Here is a 26,277-nt window from a genome sequence, read left to right on the forward strand (position 1 = left end):
GGTGGTGGGAAGTTTCAAGAAATCAACGAGTGTGGTACTAGCAACATTGGCACAACTTCCACTATCAATGATCATGATGCTAGTCTTTTGGTTAATGATGCACTTGGAATGGAAGATATTTTCCCGTTGACTTGGGTCATCCATTGCTTTGCTTATCATGGTCCTACGCACCACATAGAGAGGCATAATAGGCTCTTCATCACCATCAACAACATCCCCTTCACTATCATGTTGTTCATTCTCATGATTGCCCTCATCATCTTCCTCACACTCTCCCTCATCCTCACTATAAGTGTCCCTCAAAATAAACGCTCTTCGATTAGGGCATTCGCTTGCTCTATGACCGAAGCCATGACACTTAAAGCATTGAATAGGAGTTTTCGTACCTCCTCCTTTTGGCGCAAACTTTGGAGGTTGTTGGTCGACTTGCTTCTCAACTTGGGAATTCTTCACAAATGGTTTCTTGACTTCTTGCACGGGGCCTTTGTTCTTTTGCCAATTGGAGGAGAAAGCCCCTCGTTCTTTGTTATTGTTCCATGAACTCACATAGCCCCTTGACTTATTAATTTTGTCTTCCTTGAGACCCTCCTCTATTTCAATAGCCGCTTGAAGGGTCTCTTCAATGCTCCCATAGTTGTGGAGTCTCATTTGGACAATGTCACCATTTAACCCGGCTCGGAACCGAGTCATAGCATTTAATTCATCCTCGTCAAAGTCGATCCTCATCTTGACAATTTGGAACTCATCATAGTATTCTTCCACACTCTTTTTGTTTTGCCTTAAGGTGTACACCTTCTTAAGTTGTTCTTGTTTGTAGCGTTCGGTGACATACTTACGCCGCATGACCTCCTTCAATTCATCCCAAGTAGGTGTGGGCGGGAGCCCAATAATTCTTCTTGCTTTCACTTGAGTTTCCCACCATGTGGAGGCATACCCTTCAAATTGAGCAATAGCGTAAGACACCTTTTTGACCTCGGACATGTCATTCGTCAAGAAGATTCTATCACAATGCATCACCCAATAAAGGAATGTATCGGGATCACTACTTCCTTTGAAGGTGGGGAGAGTAACCTTGATGGAATTGAGACTCGTGTCTCGCCCTCCGCCATAACCGTGATTCCTATTAAATTCTCCATCGTCGTCATAACCTTGATGGTTACGACCTTGGTACCCTTCACGAGCTTGGTACCCTCTTTGCCTACCCATGTGAGGGTTAGGACCATGCCTTCCACCCCTTCCTCGATAACCTCCTTGTGCTTGCCCTCGTGGCCTCTAACCTTGGTCACCATAATGTTCGTGCTCAAGTATAGCTTCCTCTATCTCTTCCTCATTTGGTTGTTGGATGTTTGGACGGTTTTGGGGTGGCATTGGTGCATTTAGGGGTGGGTCATTTGGATTTTGATCTTGTGGGAGTGGGTTGTTCCGTTGGCCTATGGGAATGTTGTTTGGTGGGGTGAGAGTCGTGTTTTGAGGAGTGTTTTGGGGAGTGGGGTTATATAGATGATGGAAGGTGCCGGGTGACAATGTGGGTGAAGTGCTTCGAGTAGCTCCGCTTGTGCCACCTTGGTATTGCACTTGGGGCGAATATGAGACCTCCCTACTACCTCCTTCAATTGCTTCCACCCTACTTCCCAAGTTTTCCATTCGACCACCCATGTTTTCCATTCGACCACCCATACTATCCACCTTATCGTTCAAGGCTTGTAAGGCTCTCATTACATCAACTAGTGTGAGTTCCCCGGTGGGAACTCGAGTTTCATCCTCCGTAGCCATGGTACCTATTAAGACACTCAACAAAACAAGCAAACACGTTAGATTAGTAAAATCAACTCACAATCGCTCAAGTATGCGCACCTTTGATTGCCTCACAAATTGCTTCCGCCAAAGATTGTGTGCTTGTTAATGTCGACTAGTCACAAGGGTTCAAATACTACTCTTGGTCGGAATAAATTCTTGTTAGACCAAGAAGAACGAAGACGACTCAATAAAGCAAACGCACTTGAGCCAAGAAATTAACAACGAACTAAAAAAAATGAAGAAAAGCACGAAAGGAATTGGTACGAAAGAAATGCGGACACAAGAACTAGCAAACACAAGTAGGAACAACTACTAAATGGCTACTAGTTGAGAGACACAAGAAAATGGAATGCAAAAATCGGGAAAATAACTAAAATTTCGGCCCCGGGTAGGTGATAACTTGAAAACACGACCGGGAACCCCCAATTGATCCAAGGTATCAATTTGAAATAACAGATTAGGGACACAAGACCATCAACTAAGGATCAAGTTTTTTTTTTTTTGTTCCCTACCAAAGGATTACGGACACAAGACCATCAACTAAGGATCAAGATTTTTTTTTTTTTTTTTGAGAAATGGAATCAAAGAGAATTAGAGTTGAAAAAAAAAAAACCTGAAATGTGCAACCTGCGACACCTGTGCAGAACCTGCGACTCGCGGGTTCAACACGCGATGGTGATGTGCGGCTCGCAGATGATGCACCCCAAAATTGTTCAACTCTCTGTCACCAGGCGCGACTCCACCCGCGACTAGCAGGTTCTACATGCGACTCGCATGTGTCGCATGTAGTGTCGCATATGGGCCAATTCGATGCCCTTTTTTTTTTTTTTTTTTTTTTTTTTGCAAAAATCAGAAACTTAGGCTAAGTATTTCTGATTTTTTTGTTTTTGTTGGACCACAAACACTTTTTTCACAACTTTATTTGACAACCTTTGGATCAAATGGCCCTTTGGAGAGTCTTCTTCCTTATGAAGATTTGAAGGTCTTCAAGAACACAAGAACAATTCAAAAATTCAACTACCCTCAAATCAACTCCAAATTGGCTCAAATTTCGGATTTAAGTTCTCTTTAATGTAGAGAACAAAGCCCAATAGGTTTCAACCTTCAACTTCACCTTCTTCAACAAGACCCACTTTCAAGTTCTTGAAGCTTTGAAGCTCAACAATGGTGGAACACAAACCCTAACTCCAAATTGACTCGAAATTGAAGATTTAGACTCTAGAAACACTAGGAAACTCTAATCTAACACTAGATTCAACAAAATCAACAAGAAAATTCGAGTTTTTTTTTTTTTTTTTTTTTTTTTTTGTTGAATCAAAACCCAAGATTAGATTTGGTGGAACAAATCTAAACTAAGCTCTGATACCAATTGATACAAGATTAAGAACGAAAAAATAGAATTAACATGCAAGAAAACAAAAAGATAGATAATTTGACACAACTTGAGACTTAATTTAGCAACCCAAGTTATAGAAAACTAAGACCTCTAAATTAAGAGCAAAAGAAACACCAAATTCTTAGGAAGACCTCAAGGGATTTGAATCCCAAGCAACCTTTCCTCTCAACAATTACACAATCCAAGGCTTCACAAGCTCTCAACACTCAAAAGAGTTTTACAATCTCAAAATATGAATAATCAAAATAGTCTAAGTCTTCTAAATGAAATAAACTACTATTTATACTAAGGCTCAAAAGAAGACAATTACACTATTACACTTTTACCCTTAATGAAGTAAGGGTCTTGTTTGGGTGTCTTCTTTTGGGAACAAAGCTTGAAATTGCAAATCTTCAAGTGATAGTCACATTGCAAGTATGACCATCTTCAACCCTCTTCTCCAAACCATCCTCCCACGCTATCATGAACACTTGAAATCCCCGGGAAGGTGCTAGAGTGTATTCAAGTATGTCCCTCCTCATGAACAATGTTTGCATAGCTTGAAGTTCCCTCGCTTGGCTCCTTGTAAAAGGTCTTGATGCCATTCGAGTTGTATCATGATGTGACGTGAGGGTGGCCCCAACATTAACATAGTCAGTGGCTATCTGATCTAGAAGCATGGATGTGACTGGAGTTGGTGGGAGTGGTGAACAGATGTGAGGGTTCCCCCGAGTGTCCGGTCTCGCATGTGACCCCCGACCGGTTTTTGGCCAGTACAACAACTATTTAATTTCATTTTTTCACATGACAGGTTTAAAACCACAAGATTAAATGACATTTTAGTACATTCACGTATTTTTAAATTTAAAATCAAGAGATTCAAAAGTCTTTTTTACTTTTTTAATATCCGTGCCAAATCAAGATCAGACAAGCGAATTCGAATGGAGTAAAAAGATTTTTACGTTATTAGATTTACTTGTTATAATGGGTCATTGATCGTGTTTCGCTGATCGATCCACGTTTGGTATAATAAATTACCAATAATTGACTTTAAGCAACTTTGAGTAAAATTTCTTTACACCGTCGCGAAGCCTAAAGAAATGAATATCCTGACTGACTTGTGAGGTGTATTTGTACTGTGGTAGATTATAGATGATGCCAAATTTTTTATAAATAAAGCTCAATAATTCAAAGATTTAGGGAAATTAGGAGCATAGAGATACAAGAAGAAAGCTTCGATGGGACTCCATACCTAGAGCTAATCATCATATAACTCAATTGAGACATTGTGGAATAGGCTAAACCTCTCTTAATGTCTTTTTGAGCAAGAGCTAAAATAGCTCCTAATAATACTATTATTATTCCTATAACGGAGATAAAATACATTATGTAAGGTATAAATCATTCTATTTTAACATCTTCTGCCTCCAGAGTCAGGAGATTCTTCTCCCTAAGTAGCATTTTTGTAAGTAAAGAAGGAATTCGACTTTCTTTTTTTATTTGCTTCAGTGCCACATTACCTACACACAGGAGATATATGATTTTTTTATCCATTTACAATTTGAATAGAAAAAAAAAATATTATAAAAAAATCTCATACTCCCGCGCTCTTTTATTGATCTCACTTGGAAATAATTTTCTAGATAAAATAATATTCGTAATAAACAATAAAACCAAATCTAGTCCCCAGACTTTGCACTCATTATAAACCCACTGACTCTAAATATTGGATTAGCCTGCATCAAAATGAATACTTCTAAAAAGGAACAAATGACAAATCATTATGTCATGAAAGAAATAACAGAGGGATTTAAGACACAATGAATGAAGGAGACAACTTATATATTGCACATTAATAAGGTTTGTGTTACAGCTCAGATAAGCAGCTTCCTTCAGACAAGCATTAAATTAAACAACCAAACAGAAAAGCCATGAGAGTAACATCCAACACTATTACATGGCTGTAGTCTTATTCAAATTATTATACAAAAGCTTTTATTACACAATATTACATAACACTTTAACTACAAAAACACTTTTTAACAGTTGCAAGGGTCACACTGGCAGTTTGATCCACACTTGCAGCCATGCCCTCCTTCTGTTGCTTTCTCAACTGATCCCTCAACCATTGCTTTGCTGCAAATTTAGTCATATAGAATCATTAATCACCAATAGATCTCTTGGAAAACTACTTATTTGACTAATCCAAAATAAAAGAAGAATTTAAGTTCATATACTGATAGTGCAAAGATCTTGTATACTATATCTGTGTAGTTTAACATGTGGCTGCAAGTTCAATTTTTTGCCATTTTTGTCATCTTATTAAATAGTGTTGGACAGTATTCCGTTTGTCTCTATTTATGTGACATTTTTTCCTTTTCAAACTGTCTAAAAACGAATGAAATCTTTCTATGCTTAGTAGTAACAATTTAACTTTGAAGTATTAGTTTTACCCTTAAATGAGATTATTTATAGCCACAAAATAAAATATGTATTTTGGACTTTAAGTTTTACAAGTCTTTTTTCTTTTTTGAACTTTGTGCCCAGTCAAACACCATCACATAAATTGAGACGGAGAGAGTAATACTTATCATAAAGATTCACAAGTAACTACTATGAGTTTAACTTAAATGACAGACAGTGTAAAAGAATTCTTACCTACCAAATCAATTGAAAGATTACTATAGATCATTGTTCATAAAAAGTGAAATTAGTAACCTAGAAAGTAACACTAAATATTTTTATACAATTTCACTTACTTCTTCATTGGCGCAACTCCCTCAATGATGGTAAGGGTAGTGGACTTCTCCAAATCAGGATACATGCCGCACCTTCGCATAAATTGAAACAAGAAAGTATTAAATACAGAGCAAACATAGAAGATATATTTGATATTCCCTAAATTTATTTGTACTCTCAAATAACTATTGGGTGTAGTGATATTATGCACTGCATCCAGTAATTAAATTGGTTGAAGTTGGTAAAAAAAAAAAAAAACATGTTTGACATGGAAATTAAACAAAAAATATGAAGGTGTAAAGTTGTGTTTGGAAATGATTTTTTTTTTTAAAAGAAGTAAATATTTGTGACAAAAAATTATTATTTCATTTGAAATACTCTTCAAATAAGTTATCCAATATTTCACCTGCATTGTAAGATACCGAACTTTAGTATATTTACAACTAAAACTGATAGCCAAACTAATATTTGCATATACGGAATGCTTTAGTATTTATAAATACTAGATTTAATGGTTAAAACACACTTGGGGTGTGTTCGGTATGGAGAAAAACATTTTTCGGAAAATGTTTTCTAATTTTCCCATATTCGTTTGATAAAAAATTTTGAAAAACATTTTCTTTAGGAAAACAGTTTCCTCAAAAATGGAAAAAATTCCTAATAAAAGTAAGGAAAACAAGTCTATAAGTACATTCCACCCACCACTCAACCACTCCCACCACCCCACCCCCATGCCTACCCCACCCCACCCACCCCTGGCAAAAACAAAAAAATTTGTTCTGAAAAAAAAGTTTTGAATTTTTTTTTTTGGTTTTTGCACCACCCAACCCCACCCCCACGCGCAATCAAACCCCCACCCTGCGCCCACCCCCACCTCCCTCCCAAAAAAAAAATAAATTTATTTTGATTTTTTTTTTGTTTTTTGCACCACCCCACCCCACCCCACACCCCTTCCCCCCCCCCCCCCCCCCAAAAAAAAAATTAATTTTATTTTGAAAAAAAAAAATGATTTTTTTTTTTTGATTTTTTGCACTACCCCTGTCCCCACCCCTCCTCCCAAAAAAAATTGTTTTGAAAAAAAAGTTTTAATTTTTTTTTTTTTTTTTGGTTTTATGCACCCCCCAAAAATTAATTTTGTTTTGATGGTTTTTTGCCCCACCACCGCCCCCAAAAAAATATTGAGGGTGGGTGGTTGTAGGGGTTGGTATAGTATGGGTCCACACCGGGGGAGGGGGATGTGGTGGTTTAGAACATTCAGAAAAAAATTAAATACTTCAAAAAAAAAAAAATTGGGGTGGGGGTGGGTTGGGGTTGGAGTTGTGGGGCTTGGGTGCGTATTTTCCTGAAAATGTTTTCTACCAACCAAACAAACATGAGAAAATAAGTAAGAAATTCACTTATTTTCCGCTACCCAAACGAACATGAGAAAATAAGTAGAAATTCACTTATTTTCCAAGAACACATTTTCCAGGAAAACATATTCCTTCGTACCGAACACACCCTTGAACTAATATTTTTTCCTATCTGAACTATCACCATCAATGTATTAAAACACGCCTCGAAATTGACTTGACCAACTATCAGCTATTCTTTTTTCCTAACTGAATTATCATCATCTAATCAAATAGGTATGTTTTAATACATAGAAGGTGATAGTTCAAGTAGGAAAATGGACCGATAGTGATAATTTAGGTAGGAAAATGAATAGATGATGATAATTCAGGTAGAAAAATGGAAGTGAAACTCGCGCGCGACAAAGCAATAGTTATATTTTTTACCATGAACTCTAAATACTAACATAAATATTATTTATGGCTTACCCTCCACCATTGCCGCAACTGCAGCCAGAACCACAACCACAGTTTCCTCCGTTGCAAGACATTTTTGTTTGAATTTGAAAGACTTAGTAGTAATAAGAGAAATTGAGAAATTGAGAGTAATTGTTGTTTTGATGAAAGAAGAAAGGCTGGGCTTTTTATAGGAGAAGGAAGAGAGAATTGGTCATTTTTATGTTTGACACGTGGACCAATAATGTGATAGTTGTATGATCTAGTGAATGACGTCTGAAATGTATAATGTTTTTAGATAAGAAGGCATTAAGCTTGCTTCTCTAAAGAATGACTAAGCATATTATATTTTTACATTGTAAGTATGTCGGTCCAGGGAGAAACTAATGTCTTACGTTTCTCTTATATTATTATGTGGCGGTATGTGACAATACAAAGTTTAGGATTCTAAAATAGCAATTAAAAAGAAAGAAATCTCATCATAGATTTTAAGTTCTCCGATACAGGCTTGGAAATAATAAAATTAATGGTCAATTATCACAAAGATTGTCGTGTCATTTCGTGCAGAGAACGTATTTGGAAACTGAAAATCGACGCTTAGATATTGTTTTTTTATTTTAAATATAAAATAAGATGTCATCAAAAGCATTATTGTCATACAATGTTACACCTCGTACAATTACAATATGTCACTTTATACCTAGTCATATATCGGAAAATGATCTACTAGAAAAATATTTTCCTTGGATCGGAGGTGAAGAAGTTGCTATCAACGTATCAAGGGCTGGCGATGACAAACGACCATGACGATGTTTGCCTTATTGGAATGAACAACAACTTTAAGAATTAGATTCGGAAGTTGCTTTAAAAATTAAGTTTATGTGACGAAATTCAAACTCTTATCTGTCTTATTTGATATACATACATACATATATATATATATATATATATAAAAAAAATTTATGCTGTAACGAAAAAGACTAGCTATGTTCAATATTTATCTCCATGAGAAGAAGTAGCTACTATGTATTCCCTCCATTCACTTTTATTTGTCCAGTATTCCAAAAATAAATTTTCACTTTTAATTGTTTTTTTTTTTTTATTTCCCCACCCATTTAGGAGGATTTATAGTGTTTCCACACTTCCCCTCCAGTGTGACTCGAACCCAGGACCTATCGGTCGTAGGTGGAGGTGCTTAACCACTGAGCCATCCTACTTTTAGCATATCAAGATTTTTTTCTTTTCTTTTCTTGTTTTACCTTTAACATTATTTACTCATTTTCAAATCATTCTCCAAGTCCAATGAGACTATACACCAATTAATATGAGTATTATAGATATGAGTATTATAGTAAAATACATACTTCATTTATTAATTCTTAAGAGGCGTGCAAAGTAAAAAATGAACAAGTAAAAGTAAACGGAGGGAGTATTAGGTATCTTCTGAGATAATTGACCAGAAAAGTGGTTTTTCACGTTTGAATCCCAAAACAAAAATCTAATAGGGAGCACATTTTTTTTATAGGCTCTACGCCCCACAAATTCAGATTAGTGGGACTAACAAATCCTGAATGTCGGATGATTAGACCAAAAAAGAATTTGCCAAAGACCATATGATTAGCGTTTGGCACCCACTTATACTAAAATCGAATAATGATTTATACATAAGAAAGCAAAATGAAGTATTAACAAGTAAATTGAAATTATATAAAACGGTGATGAAACATTGGATCCTTTTCATAAGAAGTGTTAATCTGCGATGAGTTTAGCTTACATAGACCCGCGGCATAAAAGATTTTTTTATTATTAGTATAGTTTTACTTGTTGTAATGGTTCATTTACCAGGTCTTGCAAGTTATCCATTAAATGTTTGCTATAAAAGTTACAAGTAATTGACTTTAACCGACTTGGCTAGTTTTTTTCTTTTTTCTTTTTGGTAACTAAACAAAATTTTATTTACCAAAAGGAGATGTATACAACACAAGACTAAACTGGCTCCTGGACATAGTCCCAGGATTACAAAAACAAAGCTAATGCAATCAAAACAAAAGGAACACTAAGGCAAACTGAACATGAATCTAGAGCATACACTAAGGATAGAAATTTAAAGCACATATTCTTCTAGCAAGTTTAGGCCTCAAACTTCCTCTAGCCACAACTTTCTGGATAATCAACCTTGTGATGCTGTCTGAGGTTCTCTGCCCCCCTTGAAAAGCTATTGAAATTCTTTCCTTCCAAATGAAATAAGCACAAGCAATAGCTATTGTTCTGAACATCTCATCATGAGCATTCTTCCTGTTAGCACATCTAAGATCATTTGAGCTCTATGAATATTCTGCCAGTGGAGAAGATTCCTCCATATGGCTGCAGAGTAGAAACATTGAAAGAAGAGGTGATCAACTGATTCTTTAGCAGAACCACAAAGAGGACATTGGTTGCAATCAATAGTTCCCTATTGCAACAGTCTATCTCTGGTTTAAAGTTTTATATCAATAGCCAACTACGGAATAAAAGTCCATTTGGGAGCACCTAGATTGTTGCAAATAATCCTCTTCTATGATACCTCTTGGAAACCTCCTCTTAAAGCTAAGTACATATTCTTTATGAAGAATTTGCCTAAATTCAGCATATGTGTTTCATCAAGGCCAGCTTCATGCATAGTCTTTGTTGCCTTGAAGATTTCCTGGAGCATCCATAAGGCTTGATTAGGCATACAACTCCACACTATTTGCCTTTCTATTTAGTACTATGAGGGTACCCATTTTACCCACAACTTCTCTTCTTTGTTGCACAAATTCCCAAGCATTTTACATATAGCTGCTTTGTTCCAAGTTTGGATATGAAGAATGTTCAAACCACCGGCTGTTTTTGGGCAAACAAACTTGCTCCCAGGCTGCATGGACTTTCTTAGTACCCGTTTGGCCATAAGAATTATTCACTTTTTTTTGGAAATTATTTTCACTTATTTCAAAAATTAGTGTTTTGGCCATGAAAATTCCAAATGGAATTTGAAAAACAAGAAAAACTTATTTTTTCACTTTTTTCACAACCCAAACAAGTACATTTCAACCAAAAAAAAAAAAAACTATTTGCGAAAATTATGGCCAAACACAACTCCAAAATTCCAAAAAAAAAAGTGAAAAAGTTTTTTATTTCTATGGCCACACGCCTACTTAGATTCTGTATTCCCACCAATCCTTAGGAAGGTTCTGCAAATAGTCTTCGCAACCTTCTTGGGCAGAATGAACATCTGAGCCCCAAAGGTTTGAATGGAAAATAGCTCAGTTTTAATGAGCTGAAGTCTACCAGCATATGACAGGACACCTTCCATTAACAGGCGATTGTGTTTTTCACTGATTTTTTTGTTATTCCCGTAACATTCTCACTTCTGATATTTCCAGGTCTTGTCATAAAATATCGAACGCATCAACTCCAAATCCCGAATTCGCCGACATCAAATACAATACATACTTTTAAAAAGGAACAAATGACTAATTATGTTAGAAAGAAATAACAGAGGGATTTAAGACACAATGAATGAGGGAGACAACTTATATATTGCACATTAACAAGTTTTGTGTTACAGCTCAGATAAGCAGCCTCCTTCAGACAAACATCAAATTAAACAACCAAACAGAAAAGCCATGAGAGCAACATCCAACACTATTACATGGCTGTAGTCTTATTCAAATTATATATTATACAAAAACTTTAATTCCACAATATTACATAACACACTTAATTAATACATAAACACAATTTATTATTTTCATGTTCATAGTGGAAGCACTATAGTAGAACTTCAACAGTTGCAAGGGTCACACTGGCAGCTTGATCCACACTTGCAGCCATGCCCTCCTTCTGTTGCTTTCTCAACTGATCCCTCAACCATTACTTTGCTGCAAATTTAGTCATGTAGCATCATTAATTAACCACCAATAACTCTCTCGGCTAAGCTACTTATTTTTCTAATCAAAAATAAAATAAGGATTTTACGTTCATATACTGATGGCGTAAAGAACTTTTATGCTATCAGTGTAGTTTAACATGTGGTTGCAGGTTTAATTTGCTGCAATTTTTATCAGCTTATTAAGCAGTATTCCTTCCGTCCAAATTTATGTGACATTCTTTCCTTTTTTAAAGAATGAAACATTTCTATATTTAGTAACAATTTAACTTTTGAGTATCAATTTTACCATTAATGAGAGATTTATAGCCACAAATATATATGACTTGTTTTAGACCACAAGTTTCAAAAGTCTTCCTTTCTTTCTTAAACTATGTGCCCAGTCAAACGTCATCACATAAATTGAGGAGAGTAATGCTTATCGTGAAGATTCACAAGTAGTAATTACTATGAGTTTAATTTATATAACTGACAGTATAAAAAAGAATTACGCTATCAAATCAATTGAAAGATAAATATAGATAATCATTCATAAAAAGTGGAACTAGTAATCTAAAATGTAACACTAATTATTTTTATACAATTTCACTTACTTCTTCATCGCAACTCCCTCGATGATTGTAACTGTAGTGGACTTCTCCAAATTAGGGTACATGCCGCACCTTCACATAAATTAAAATGAAGAGAGTATTAAATACAAAGTAAATATAGAAGATAAATTTGATATTCGCTAAATTTACATGTATTCTCAAATAACTATTGCATGTATTGATATTATATTATGCACTGCATCTAGTAATTAAATTGGTTGAAAATGGAAAAAAATATGTTTGACATGGAAGTTAAACAAAAAAATTGAAAGTTTAAAGTTGTATTTGGAAATGATTTTTTTTTTTTAAAAGAAGTATTTATTTGTGACAAAAAATTATTATTTCATTTGAAATGCTCTTCAAATAAGTTATCCAATATTTCACCTGTGTATTATAGGATACCGAACTTTAGTATATTTACAACTAAGACTGATAGCCAAACTAATATTTGCAAATACAAATCGATTTAGTATTCATAAATACTAGAGTTAATGGTCAAAACACATTTGAACTATTATTTTTTACAAGTTTCACACCCCAACTATCATTTGTTCCCTTTTCATATTTGAACTATCAGCTGTTTCGTTTCCCTATCTGAACTATCACCGTCTACTCAACTAGGTGTGTTTTAATACATAGATGGTGATAGTTCAGGTTGGAAAATGGATAGATGGTGATAGTTCAGGTAGTAAAGAGGAAGTGAAACTCGCAAAGAAATGCTAGTTATGTTTTTGATCATTGACTCTAAATACTAACATAAATATTATTTATGGCTTACCCTCCACCATTGCCGCAACTGCAGCCAGAACCACAACCACAGTTTCCTCCGTTGCAAGACATTTTTGTTTGAATTTGAAAGACTTAGTAGTAATACGAGAAGTTGAGAAATTGAGTGATTAGTAAATTAAAGCAAGTGATTTTTGTCTTGATGAAAGAAGAAATACTAGGCTTTTTATAGTAGAAGGAGGAGAGAATTGGTCATTTTTATGTTTGACACGTGGACCAATAATGTGATATTTGTATGGTCTAGTGAATAACGTCTGAAATGTATAATGTTTTTTTTTTTTTTGAGATAAGAAGGCATTAAACTTGCTTCTATAAAGAATGACTCAGCATATTGCATTTTTACAATTAAAATGTAGGTCCCAGAGAGAAAATATATATTTTATTCCGTTCAAACAACAACATACTTCGTGTAACCCTACAAGTGGGGTCTGAGAAAGATAAAATGTACTCAGATCTTATCTTTACCTTTGCAAGATGAAGATCTGTTTCCGATAGACTCACGGCTTAAAAGAAATGTAAATAATGAGGGAATGTCGGAAACAAAAAAGAGACAACAAAATAGCAATGTACAAATTAAAGCAAGAGTAATAAAAGATATCCATACACAAAGAAACTATGTGATACCTAAATCATATTATTAAGTACGACAACACTCAGCTACCTACTAATTAACCTTCTATCCGGATCCTCGACTCCCTTACCTTCCTATTTAAGGTCGACTGAAGTTATGTAATGGTCCTGTCTAATCACCTCCCTCAGTTTTTCTTCGGCCTACCTCTACCTCTCCTAAATCCTGATATAGCCAACGTTTCACACCTCTTCACTGGCGCATCCTCGCACCTCCTCTTCACATGTCCGAACCATCTCAGTCTCGCTTCCCTCATCTTGTCCTCCACGAACACTTTCACCTTGTTCCGTATAACTTCATTCTTAATAATATTCCTCTTAGTATGCACATTCTCATCTCTGTTACTTTCATCTTCAGAATGAAGAACATTTTATTCCGTTCATTTAATATAATTATGTGACGCGACGAAGTTTAAGATTTTAAGATAATAGCTAGAGAGAGAAAAACATTTTGAGAGAGAACAATATCAAAACATTTTGTGACGTCTCAAAGTTAAAAAAAATAAAAGGTCGTATAAATTTAAAAGTGACGCTTATCTATTAGGAATAAGTAGTGTGACGTTCGCAATGAAGCCAAAATCAATTAGTCAATATTATCAACCAACTGCATTTTAATTTCGTTGAAGTGGGGGATAACTATAGCCTATAGAATTATCGATAACCATTTTGACTAATTATCCATATCATTCCTTTATAATTTATCTGTATCTCAAAGTGAATTAATTAGGAGTTCTTTAAAAGTCAACTAAAGAAAAAGTAAATGAAGAAATTTTAAATTTGAAAACTTTACTTATGCTGCAAGCTTGTTCTGTGTAGAAATGTTCTATGATATGACATTGATCCCCATTTGGGTTGGCGATCAATCTTCATTATATTAACTAGTTATGTGAGGCCCGAGCTTACTCAAGATATAAAAGTAGATATTTTAATTAAAGAAATATAATTTGTGTTAGTGCAAGTGTACAATAACAACAACAACCATATACCCATTGTAGTCCCATAAGTGGGTAATTACGTTAGTAATAATTAAATTTCATATAAGTATATTTTCAATATATGAAAGCAAAACTTTTATTCCACTCCTTTAATATTTTAACTTCCATTTTGATGAAATTATTTACTTCAAATCAAATGCGGAGCCAGAATTTGACATTTATAAGTTATGTATCCTAATTTTTTGAAGTTATTTAGTTCTAAATAAATAATCTATATATAGTTAATGAACTTTTAAGACAAATACATAATTTAACTTGTGCAGCGGATGGAGCTGTTCCTCCCTTAATTAGGGATTAGGGGTTCGAACATGGATATGGAAAAAATCTTTGGAGGGAGCGCTTCCCCTGATTGGGCGCGATACAGTGCGAATTATCTGGATTAATTGGGCTCAAATGTGGATATCGAGCACCAAACAGAAAACCAAAGAACATGAAAAATGAGGTAGGAGGTTCATAGCTTTTGAAAAGTAGACCTTAAAAACAAAAAACAAAAAACAAAAAATAAAATTGACTTAAATAAATAAGATTAGGACCTAAAAGTAATTAATTAAAAAATTTTAAAAAAAATTGGAAATTCTTGTGAGGACTACAAAAGTCCCTAAGTTTGCTCTTATAAATAATAGTAATGTCACAAGTTCAATTAATAGGTGGCATAACTTTGGGAGATCTAGCGAAAGTGATCTTACTTATTTAATATGTTGCAACTTGTGTTTGATTTATTTAAATCATTTATATATGCTGCTTTTTAAATGATGCAAAAGTTTGTTGACAAAATCATCCAAGTGGCTGTCTCAATCCGTCCCATGAGACTTCTGCATAGTTCTAGACACGAATCGACTTAAACAAGACTTTAAAAAAACAAAAATCGTCTTAAACAAGAAAAGAGTTTGTTCCATTCATAATGTGTCATTGAATTTCAATTATAAAACAAAGAAAAGAGACTTTTGTTGAAACATGATGTATATCTGTATCTGTGTATATCGTGTATACCGCATTCCACACCTAAGTCGGTTAGGAAGTTAGCTATAGTTTGAATAGGTTGTTAGTAGTGCAAATGATTAGCTGCCAGCTATAAACGACTGGCCAATGCAGCTAGCACTACATATAATCACATGCTTGTAACTTCCAATCTAATTTAATCATAATCAAGATATTTTCTTTTCTTCTCCAAAACTAAATTCTCTCATTGTTCATCTTCCACGGCTGAGCTTGAAGCTTAGTTCATGATTCAATTCTAGTATTTTCACATGGTATCAGAGCGGAGATCCTAAGATCGATATTTGCAAAACAAACTCGATTAGAGAAAAGAAAATTGAAATCAAAGAAAGGAAAAATGACAGAAGAATCTTCAGTTGAAACAGTTACGGTTGATCACCATCGTCCTTTGTATTTGCAAGCATCAGATGTACGTGGTTTAGTGTTATTCCCAACTAAACTTACAGGTCCAGAAAACTACACATTGTGAAGTAGATAGATGAGATTAGCCTTAAGAGGAAAAGGTAAACTTGGTTTTATAAATGGAACTTGTACAAAAAGCAACTATAAGGGAGAATTGAAAGAGTTATGGGAAAAATGTGATGCAATTGTTCTTTCATGGATTGGAAGTATTGTATCCAGTGATCTAATACCTAGCATTATGTATGCTCCTAGTGCTAAGAAAATTTGGGATGAATTCAAGGAAAGATTTGATTGATCAAACCTAACAAGTACATAACGCTTGTGTTCAGAAATTGTAAATTTGAAACAAGGAAATGACTTAGTTACGTGTTATTACTCTAAGATGAAGGTGTTGTGGGATGAATTGGATGTGATGGTTCCCTCACCATCTTGTTGTGCTGAGTCCAGACAATACACAGATCATCTCAAATCTCAGAGACTAATACAGTTTCTCATGGGACTTAATGAGAGTTATAGGAGCATAAGAAGTTATTTGTTGGCAAAAGGTTCAAATGTAACCGTCAACGAAGCATATACAGTAACTACACAGGAGGTAAGTCAGAGATCTCTAGGAGGTGTTGATGCACATAGAGAAGCACTGACTATGCTAGCAGGAAAGACACAAGGATATACATTAAAAAAACCAGTAATGGGACCAGCTTATGGAGAATGTGGTTACAAAGGACATCGGACTGTTGATGGATATACACTAATGGGCTATCCTGCTGACTTCAAGAGCAAGAAGAAGAATGGACAAGTTGCACAACCTAAGCCCTTTGCCAATTCAATTACAACTCCTGATGAAGGGTAATCAAGTGATCTGCACCACACTAATGGGGGATTGTTTACACCACAGCAGTATATGAAAGTGCTGAACATGCTAGATGAATCAGCTTCCACCAAATATGTAGCTAATATGGCAGGTATGACCTCTCTATTGTCCAATGTTATAGCATGTGAATGTATAGTGTATTCAAGTGCATCACACCATATTAAATCTTGCAAAAAACTTTTGACATCACTTAGAAGTTTAGAAGCCCAGCAAAGTAGTAAAGTACATATTCCAAATGGTGAAAAATCAAAAATAGCACATGCAGAAATTGTTGACACCCAATTTTGTCCCTCCTTTATCTCAATTTATTTCCTTGGGCTTCTAAATTTATCAACGAGCTAAATATTTTATTTTCGCTACTATTTTTTATTCTTACTACTATTAATATTGTTACTTTTATTTTCACCATTACTAGCAGTACGTTGTTTCGTCATCATTTTATTTTCGAATTTTGTACTCGTTAAATTAATTATACTTTATCAAGTCCTTTATTTTCTACATATTGATCACTAATATTGTACTAGTTATTAAATTAGAAGCCCAACCAATTCACATTATTTCGGACGTAGCCCACTATTTCTAACTACCCGACCAGCCCACTACCCCTTTCACCCGTCCAGCCCATACTTTAATTAATTCGGCTAGCCCAACTCCCCATCAGCCCATTACCCATTACCCACGACCCGACCGGCCCGCCTTTTTGTTCTTATTCATCAAAACCTAAATGAACCCTAAACAAAAGAACAACAGCGCCGCTCTCTCTCTCTCGTTCCTCTGTCGTCTTCTCCCTTCTCTCCCCTCCATTTTCGGATAAACCTTTCCCCATCTTTAGCCATAGACAGATTTGTCGTTCTACTTTGGTATAAGCTACGTCTCTTTCTTCTACAATATCAGACACCCAGCGTTGACAACTCTTATTTCCTTTTCCTTTTATTTTTGGTCAACACAAAAATCCAACAAATATTCAATGATCTCTGAAAGAATCACGAGGGGGATTTGATTTTCAACGGCTCTTTCAGCTTTTGGTTTGGAGCCAAAACCGGGAATTCAAAAACTGAAACCCTAGAACTTCTAGGCTATAAAAATGCCTTAAACATTCAACCAAAAGAAAAGAAAAAGAGAAAAAAAAAGGATTTTTAGGGGATTAACAGCCATAGCTCACTCTAAAAAAAAAAAAAAAACGATTACTGACATTTGAAAATTGTTGGAGATAAACGGGGTTTCTTGTTTTAACAAGAGGGTACTATTTCGGCTGATATCAAATTTTTTGATTTGAAAGACTTTTTTCGAGTTCGAGTTTATCGTGTTCGAGTAGATTCGAGGCCGTCGACGCCCCTGTTCACTGCACTCGAGGAAGGTCAGAAACCCTCCTTCTCTCTGCTTTTAATTCTGTTCTATACAGACTTATGTAGCTAAGTTAGTTTAATTTAGTGCGATTATGACTTGGTATGATGATTGGTTACTCGGCTAAGTACGTTGTAATAATCCAGTTTGTCGAGATATAGGAGCTACGCCATGTAATTAATCTGTCTTAACGGGGTTATGTGTGTTAGTTTAGTTGGTTGATTAGCGTGTCGATCCTTTCACTTAGTTAAGCATGATTATGCATTAATTAGCTCAGTTTTTCTTTGTTCAGAATGTTTATGTGTTTGGCTGGAATTTCATTTTTTTTTAGAATCTAACAAGATCAATGCCATGTTTTGTCCGTAAATGCGTGCCTAACTTCATCGTGCTTACATTTATCTTATACTGCACCCCAATTAATATAAGCAAGAGGCTAAAGTCTGTTCGGCTTTATACATGAATGCAGTACTTCTAATCCTGTGTGTCATGTGTTTGGGGAACTCGTTGGCTATTTATGATATGGCTGCTTCCGAAATAGTGATTAACAAATACATAGGCATTTGGTATTACTTTTATCAAACAGAACTGTGATCTGAATGTGCTTTAAATTATGTCTCCTTTTTAGTGTCTTTCGACTGAAGTTCTGTTTCCTTGTATAATCCAGCTTAGATTCTAAAACTGTTTTCAATTACCTTTATCGAAAATGACTCCCTACATTCTTTAACTTAATCATGTGTCTAGATAGTCCTTAAGGATCCTCCTTATGTCCTGATCTGCTTATGAAGTCGAAGTTTGATTTGTAATCCCATCTTTGCTTTCTTTCTCTTATATGAACTAGCATAGGATGTAACATGGAGACTGTTAGTGTGGGGTTGTTTTGATTAGTTTAAATTATCCCTATATTCACGATACAAAATGATTTGTGTTCTGCCTGTTGGTTTCTGTAAGCAATTAAACTGAAGTACTGATTTAAGTATTATCGTAGGCCATGAAAACTGGCAGTTGTTTACTACATGAATAGGAAACATCATGTATACATTATGATGTATACATGAGAGTATACCTGATATATACATGAGTTATTTATTCTAGAAACTGAAATTGTTTTGCTTTATTTGTTTCTTCTGTTACTTGGTCTTGCTGCCCCTATTATTTTTTAAGGAAATTGATGCTACATTTGTTTAAGTATTTCCTCTCCCATGGACCACCTATATAGCTACTGCTTGCCATGAGTTATTATCACTATTTGTTGTTGTTGTCTGATCATACGGCTGCTGTCACAAATGGTATCGTTGATGAATGTTGAACCAAATAAGAGACAAATCCTGTGCCATTTTATTGCATTAACTGCTGCACATGTACCTTATAGGAAACTATCTTCTATAAACATTTTAGAGCATGTTTCCTTTAGTCTCCAATGTGTGTAAAATGAGGACAGTTTCATCTAACCGAGTGTAATGCTTTGGACGATAAATTTTAGGATAAGTACTATCATGCTTGAGTCTTGTTTTCCTTTCATTATATGAAATGTGTTAGTTTACAAAATATGAGTGATTTATATGGTAGATTGATTCCCTTTTACTTATAATGTCCTCTATATTTGATATAAGAATCAGATTTCCTCCATTCTCACTGTCATTTCCTTTGTTTTGCATGAACACCGGAGCCGAAGAGTTTCATTTTGAGACTCGACGACACCTCTCACGGAGTTAGTACGATATTCACCATCCATGATCTCTTAAGGGGCCTAAGCGAGGCATATTGCAGAATACTCCCGTCGCTTGTGGAAGTCGAGACTTTCACCATTTTTTTTTAATCTGTTCTCATTCTTTGGAGTTATTATGATTTTCTACATGACTGATCTCTGTTTGTATTTTCCTGACTAATTGTTAAGACCTAAGTTACTATAATTTAGAGTTAAGCTTGCTTTAAGGTTCTACTTTAATTAACAATGAACAAGTCACTGTAGGTTTGGAGTTTGCCTAAAGTTTTTTTTCCACTAGAATATTTATCTTTACTTAGTGGCCTCGTTTTCATGACAAATCCGGTCCCTCTGAAAATTCACCTTAGGTTTTATTTTTTAAGAGTTCCTTTCACGACAGAATTTAGCGTTTTCATATAATCAAAGCGGTATAGCCAAAGTCGTCTTCAAAATAGAAAGATATACATTGTAAGTCACAATAGGGTCCATCTTAAACGAAATTGATACAAATGTTCCCTTTCTTTGAACGTATTTAGTTAGTTATGTCCCTCTCAACACCTAGATTTTAAGCATTTTACATTTACACTTAGCCTAATTAAATATGAGTCTGGTCGGTTAACCATTGTTAATGGGTCTTAAAGGATGCCTAATACCTTCCCTTTAGACTAATTGAACCCTTACCTAGAATCTTATGTTTCGTAGACATTAAACGGAGTTAACTTTAAAAATAACTTTAATGAACTTTAGGTGTCCTAATTCACCATAAATAATTAGGTGGCGACTCCCTAACTTTAATCAACCCCGCAATTACCGGAATGTTATAAACTATTTTGACTTAGGTTAAAATAGGGTATAACAGAAATGCCATGGTATTAGGTAGTCATACAGTTCATAATGCATTACATGTGCTAGAATTCAAGTTCAACCTATCATTAGTTTCTAAACTTACCCAGGAACTGTGTTGTGCAGTTTTCTTCTTGCCTGATTTCTATGTATTTCAGGCCCTCTTCAATGGCAAGGTAATGAGGATTGGTAGAAAGAGAGATGGACTATACATTTTGCAGGATACTGGTCAAATAAAAGCACCCATAGTAAACAACTCTTTAGTTACAAGTAATAAAGATGGACAACTTTGGCACATGAGGCTAGGCATCCTTTTGTAGGAGCAATGCACCACATCTCATCTCTCAAGATCAAGATGGATGATAACATTCAAGAATTTTGTGAAATATGTCCTTTAGAAAAATACCATAGACTGAAGTTTCCTATCAGTGAAAGCAAAATTGATACTTGTTTTCAAGTTGTACATCTAGATTTGTGGGGACCTTATAAAAAGCCCACTTATGATAAGAAAAAGTTTTTTGTTACTATAGTGGATAATTTTAACAGATACATTGGGGTCTGTCTCATTCATTCTCAGTGTGAAGTGTTTACTGTACTAAATGATTTCTTGTGCTTAATAAAGAATCAGTTTGGGTGCAGTATTAAAGTGTTAAGATCTGACAAAGGTTCAGAATTTTTTTAACTCAAAATATGTTAATCTACTTGCTTCTAAAGGAATTATCCACCAGAGTAGTTGTCCCTATACTCCTCAACAAAATGGGTTTCTTGAAAGGAAGCACAGACACATACTTGAAGTATCTAGGGCCCTGAGACTTCAAAGTGCTATTCCCATCTGTTTTTGGGAAGATTGTGTAAGAACAACAACTTATCTTATTAATAAATTGCCTTCACTAGTCCTAGCTGGTAAAAGTCCTTATGAACTTTTGTTTGGAAAACTACCAAGTCTAGATCATTTGAGAGTTTTTGGTTGCCTTTGCTATGCTATCAACTTGCCTAGAAGGGATAAGTTTGCAGAAACGACAAGGAAGAGTGTTTTGGTTGGTTACTCAGAAACTCAGAAGGGGTATAGGATTTATGACTTACATTCCAAGGTGTTATTCATCAGCAAGGATATGACTTCTAGAGAGTATTTTTCCTTTAAAAAATGATGTCTCTAATTTGCAGGTTGATGATATTTTTTTATCTGTTACTCCTCCCTCACACTTGGTGAATCAGATGTTGGCAATGATGTGTTACTTCTTTCACCAACTACTGATGAAGTCTTGCATCTAGTATATCTAGATACTAGTGATACGAATGCATCTGATGGTGCAGAACGAATTGCAGTTGAGTCTACAAATGCACCTGATGGTGCAGAACCAACTGAAGTTGAGTCAAATGAAGTTGCTAATGCTGAAGATAAACCAAATGAACCAAATTATGTTAATGCTAAAGATATACCTCTTGCATCAGATGTTGCTGATGCACCCGATCACATTCAGCTGCCTTTACTACATGATTATAAAGCAGTTGATGAGCATGTCCCAATCATTCATAAAGAGCAGCAATCTAGGCCTAGCAGAACAGTCAAGCCACCTATCTGGCATAGTGACTATGTCATGACACCTAAGCCTGGTGGACATTGCTCATATCCTATATCCAACCACATTTCATGCTCAGATTCTAATGATGCATTATGGATAGAAGCAATGCAAAAACAAGTGGATGCACTAGTGGAAAATCACACATAGGAATTGGTTCCTTTTACACTAGGAAAGCAAACTACTGGCTCAAAATAGGTGTATAAGGTCAAGTTGAAAGCTAATGGGGAAGTGGACAAGTACAAGGCAAGACTGGTTGCCAAAGGGTACACACAAAGAGAAAGGCTGGATTATCATAAAACTTTCTGACCAGTAGCAAAGATATTCATAGTTAGAACAGTGATCTACATTGCAACAGCTCATGATTGGGAGTTGTTTCAAATGGATATTAATAATGATTTCCTCCAAGGAGATCTTGATGAGGAGGTATAAATGTCACTTCCACAAGGATTTCATAAGAAAGCGGAGACTATAGTTTTAAGTTACTCAGGTCATTATATGGCCTCAAACAAGCATCAAGACAGTGGAACATCAAGTTAACCACTGCTTTGGTGAATGTAGGCTACTTGCAAAGTACTTATGATCATTCCTTGTTTTCAAAGAGAGAAAGAGAAACTGGTAGTTGTGTTAATCTATGTAGATGACCTCTTCATAACAGGCAACAGTGTAGAACTCATTGCTGAGATACATAGTCAGTTCAAGGTGAAAGACTTAGGAATTCTGAAGTTCTTTTTTGGGCATAGAAGTGCTGAGATCTAAGCATGGGATACTACTTAACCAAAGGAAATAGACTCTTGAATTGATCACTGGGTTGGGTCTTAGTGGTTCAAAACCATCATCAACCCTACTAGAGGCAAATATCAAATTAACATCTATGGAATATGATACAGTACTAGGAAAAACTGATGATCCAATCCTAGAAAATGCAGCAGGCTATCAAAAATTAGTTGGCAAGTTGATCTACTTGACCATAACCAGGCAAGATATATGTTTTGTTGTTCAGCTGTTGAGTCAGTTCATGCAACTTCCTAAGAAGTCACATTGGGATGTTGCTCTAAGGGTGGTAAGATATATGAAGAAAGCACTAGGATTACCTGTTTTATTGAGGAGGAGTGCAATCACAGAAATGTCTGTGTTCTGTGACTCAGATTGGGCTTCTTGTCCCAATACAAGAAGATCAGTGACAGGCTTTGCTATGTAGCTGGGTGGATAATTTATTTCATGGAAATCAAAGAAGCAGCATACAGTGAGTAAGAGCTCAGCAGAAGCAACATATAGATTAATTGCTTTAGCAGTTTCAAAAGTTGTTTGGTTGATAGGATTGCTCAAGGACTTGGTGATAGAGGTTACACTCCCAATCAAAGTCTTTTGTGATAGTAAAGTAGCAATTCAAATAGCTACTAATCCCATATTCCATGAACGTACAAAACATATTGAAATTGATTGTCACTTTGTCAGAGAAAAGTACAAGAGGGGGCTGATTCAACCAACATACATCAACACTAAACTACAGTTGGCAGATTTGCTGACCAAAGGCTTAGGAGTAGCACAACAACATTTTCTCTTATCCAAGTTGGGGGATCTTGATGTTTATCACTCACCAGCTTGAGGAGGAGTGTTGAAACATGATGTATATGTATATCTGTGTATATCACATTCTGCACCTAAGTCCATTAGGAAGTTAGTTATAGTTGGAATAGGTTAGTAGTGCAAATGATTAGCTGCCAGGTAAACAGCTGGCCAATGCAGCTAGCACTACATATAATCACATGCTTGTAACTTCCAATCTAATTCAATCATAATCAAGATATTTTCTCTTCTTCTCCAAAACTGAATTCTCTCAGTTCATGATTCAATTCTAATATTTTCACAACTTTCATCCTTTTGCTTTTGAATATTCATATCATAATTATCAACCGTTCTAAAAAAGTCCGAATATAATTTTGGAGCTTGAATAATTTCCTTCTATCAAAATCTTGTAGTTAGAATAAAATGGAGTAAATCATGACAACAGACTTCAAAGTTCAAAGCTTGAATTATAAAAATAGAGAGAAATTTATTTATAGCATGAGCATAAATAATTTTCCATTGGTTTAAAATATTATATAATTTAAAAAAAAAATTGAAGGAACGAAAAGAAGGGGTTAACGTAGTTTGCCTTTGCCATTAAGAGGCTATGTTAATATTTTTTAAAATTTATGATATTCGTTTATTTTGATATGTTAAGGGGAAAATATAACTCATAAATGCATTACCTAACTAGGACTAAGGAATGAAATTGAACTTGGCCTAATTGGCAAATATTTAATTACATTTCAAACTTGGCCGAACTGGCTCAGTAGAGCATAAAGGTGAGTATAATTTGGTGATTTGGTCTATACTGAATTATCATATATAAGGTAAATGCAGCACAGTCACACCGTAAAATGATCTGGTGTATATCCTCCATGTCATAACGTACCCTTTTTCTATTTTATTATTTTCAATAGCTTGAAAATTACATCGGGTATGTTGTTGTAATATCTTGAAAATTACAGCAAACTTATTTGTTTATGAATGTGATTTTTTTATGAAGTGATACAAACTGCTATAGACAAGGATAAATATAGTTTAAGTTACCCAAAATTAAGCCTCTCAAGTTTGTAACAAAAATAATGAACTATAATAGGTAATCTCATAAAATGGAGGATCCAGGATTTGAACTTTAATTTATGGGTTCAGGATATTATTGAGCCCACTAATCATTTAAGTTACTAAGTTTGAAATTTATCATCTCTACGCTTTTAATATGTTTCTAAAAATGTATATTAAAACTGAGCCAAAACTATTGGATCGATGTACTGAACTCGTAACTTCAAATTGTACATCCGCCCGATCTCATATAGTTAATTAAAAAAAAAGGCACTTAATTACTATGGATAATCAAAGAAAAGTGATAGGACAAAAATAAAAATTCTCCATGAAATTTATGGAAAATGTTATAAAATTATAAAGCCAGCAAGAACAATATTGTAGACAAAGAGAGAAGAGAGGAATTCTTTTATTTCTCTTGTTAGGGATTCAATACAATGAAGAGAACATCTCTATTTATAGGAGAAAGTTAACTTGGTGTCAAAGTCACAAACCCTAAAGTTTGTCCTAAAGATAGACATCCATAATTAAATAATAATTATAACACTCCCCCTTGGATGTCTGTTTGGTAGATAATGTGCCTCGTTAAAACCTTACTAGAAAAAACCCAATGGGAAAAAATGTTACACCTCGAAAAATTTCCCGTGGATGCACAGTGAATGGGCTAACGAAGAACGCAAAGTGCATGGTATTTCAATAAGTAAATAACGACATTTGATGACCCTAAGTAAGATTTCAAAGACATCCGATGTTAGACAAGAAAGTTGCCAAGAGAAGGCAAGGCATACGATAGGTATTGGACGAGAATTATGAGTAACAAGTTGATGACGGCTTAATGATGTTGTGGGGAAGAGTTATAACGTCCCTTAGATTGTTAATGAAGTGTTGAACAAGTGTTAAGAAGATCCCATAAGGATTGGAGATCAAACGAAGTAGCGAGAACAAGTTCAGTGGACTGATGGGTTTTACAGCTCATTATACGGACCGTATAATGTTATACGGACCGTATAATGGACCGCAGAACCATCACAGTGAAGATCACTCACTGGTGGGATTATACGGTCAGTTATATGGACCGTATAAATTTATACGGCCCGTATAATGAACCGTATAATGGTCACAGAGTCGAGAAGATGAGAGTTCCATTTCACGGTCATTTATACGGACCGTATAAGTTTATACGGACCGTATAAATGTCCGTAAAAATGTCCTGACAGATCAGATTTTGGGTTATTAAAAAGGGGACCAAGTTCATTATTTCATTTCCACATTTCACTCCTTCTCTCTAAAACATCTCTCTACATT

The 26,277-nt window shown here is 35.1% G+C and overlaps 2 protein-coding genes across 3 annotated transcripts in view; both read right to left on the bottom strand.

Annotated features, from left to right (window-relative positions):
* Positions 1-4,997: 4,997 nt before the first annotated feature.
* LOC132605876 (metallothionein-like protein type 2) overlaps positions 4,998-26,277 on the bottom strand; it is a 71,534-nt gene continuing 50,254 nt past the window's right edge. Inside the window, exons 1-3 of one of the 2 annotated variants that reach the window (XM_060319140.1) lie at positions 7,732-7,880; positions 5,932-6,003; positions 4,998-5,308 (exon numbers count right to left, since the gene is read on the bottom strand). In XM_060319140.1, the coding sequence (XP_060175123.1) occupies positions 5,212-5,308; positions 5,932-6,003; positions 7,732-7,793 (231 nt within the window). In that variant the 5' untranslated portion in view covers positions 7,794-7,880 and the 3' untranslated portion in view covers positions 4,998-5,211. Of the gene's footprint in view, positions 5,309-5,931; positions 6,004-7,731; positions 7,881-26,277 lie in introns of those variants that run through there. The other variant, XM_060319141.1, reaches the window with a different exon arrangement.
* Positions 11,237-13,132, bottom strand: LOC132604988 (metallothionein-like protein type 2). The gene is made up of 3 exons (XM_060318327.1): positions 12,974-13,132; positions 12,199-12,267; positions 11,237-11,597 (listed from the first exon to the last, which is right to left on the bottom strand). Exons 1-3 carry the CDS (start codon positions 13,033-13,035, stop codon positions 11,501-11,503), a joined length of 228 nt encoding a protein of 75 aa, XP_060174310.1. The 5' UTR covers positions 13,036-13,132; the 3' UTR covers positions 11,237-11,500.

This window comes from Lycium barbarum, chromosome 8 (genome assembly GCF_019175385.1).
Source record: "Lycium barbarum isolate Lr01 chromosome 8, ASM1917538v2, whole genome shotgun sequence".
NCBI classification, from domain to species: Eukaryota; Viridiplantae; Streptophyta; class Magnoliopsida; order Solanales; family Solanaceae; genus Lycium; species Lycium barbarum.

Excerpts from the sequence above, each read along its gene's own strand:
- LOC132604988 (XM_060318327.1), bottom strand. The coding sequence starts at position 13,035 with ATGTCTTGCAACGGAGGAAACTGTGGTTGTGGTTCTGGCTGCAGTTGC. Across the intron at positions 12,268-12,973 it reads AGTTGCGGCAATGGTGGAGG|GTGCGGCATGTACCCTAATT; the intron begins GTAAGCCATAAA and ends ATTTATGTGAAG. Across the intron at positions 11,598-12,198 it reads GAGGGAGTTGCGATGAAGAA|CAAAGTAATGGTTGAGGGAT; the intron begins GTAAGTGAAATT and ends CTAAATTTGCAG.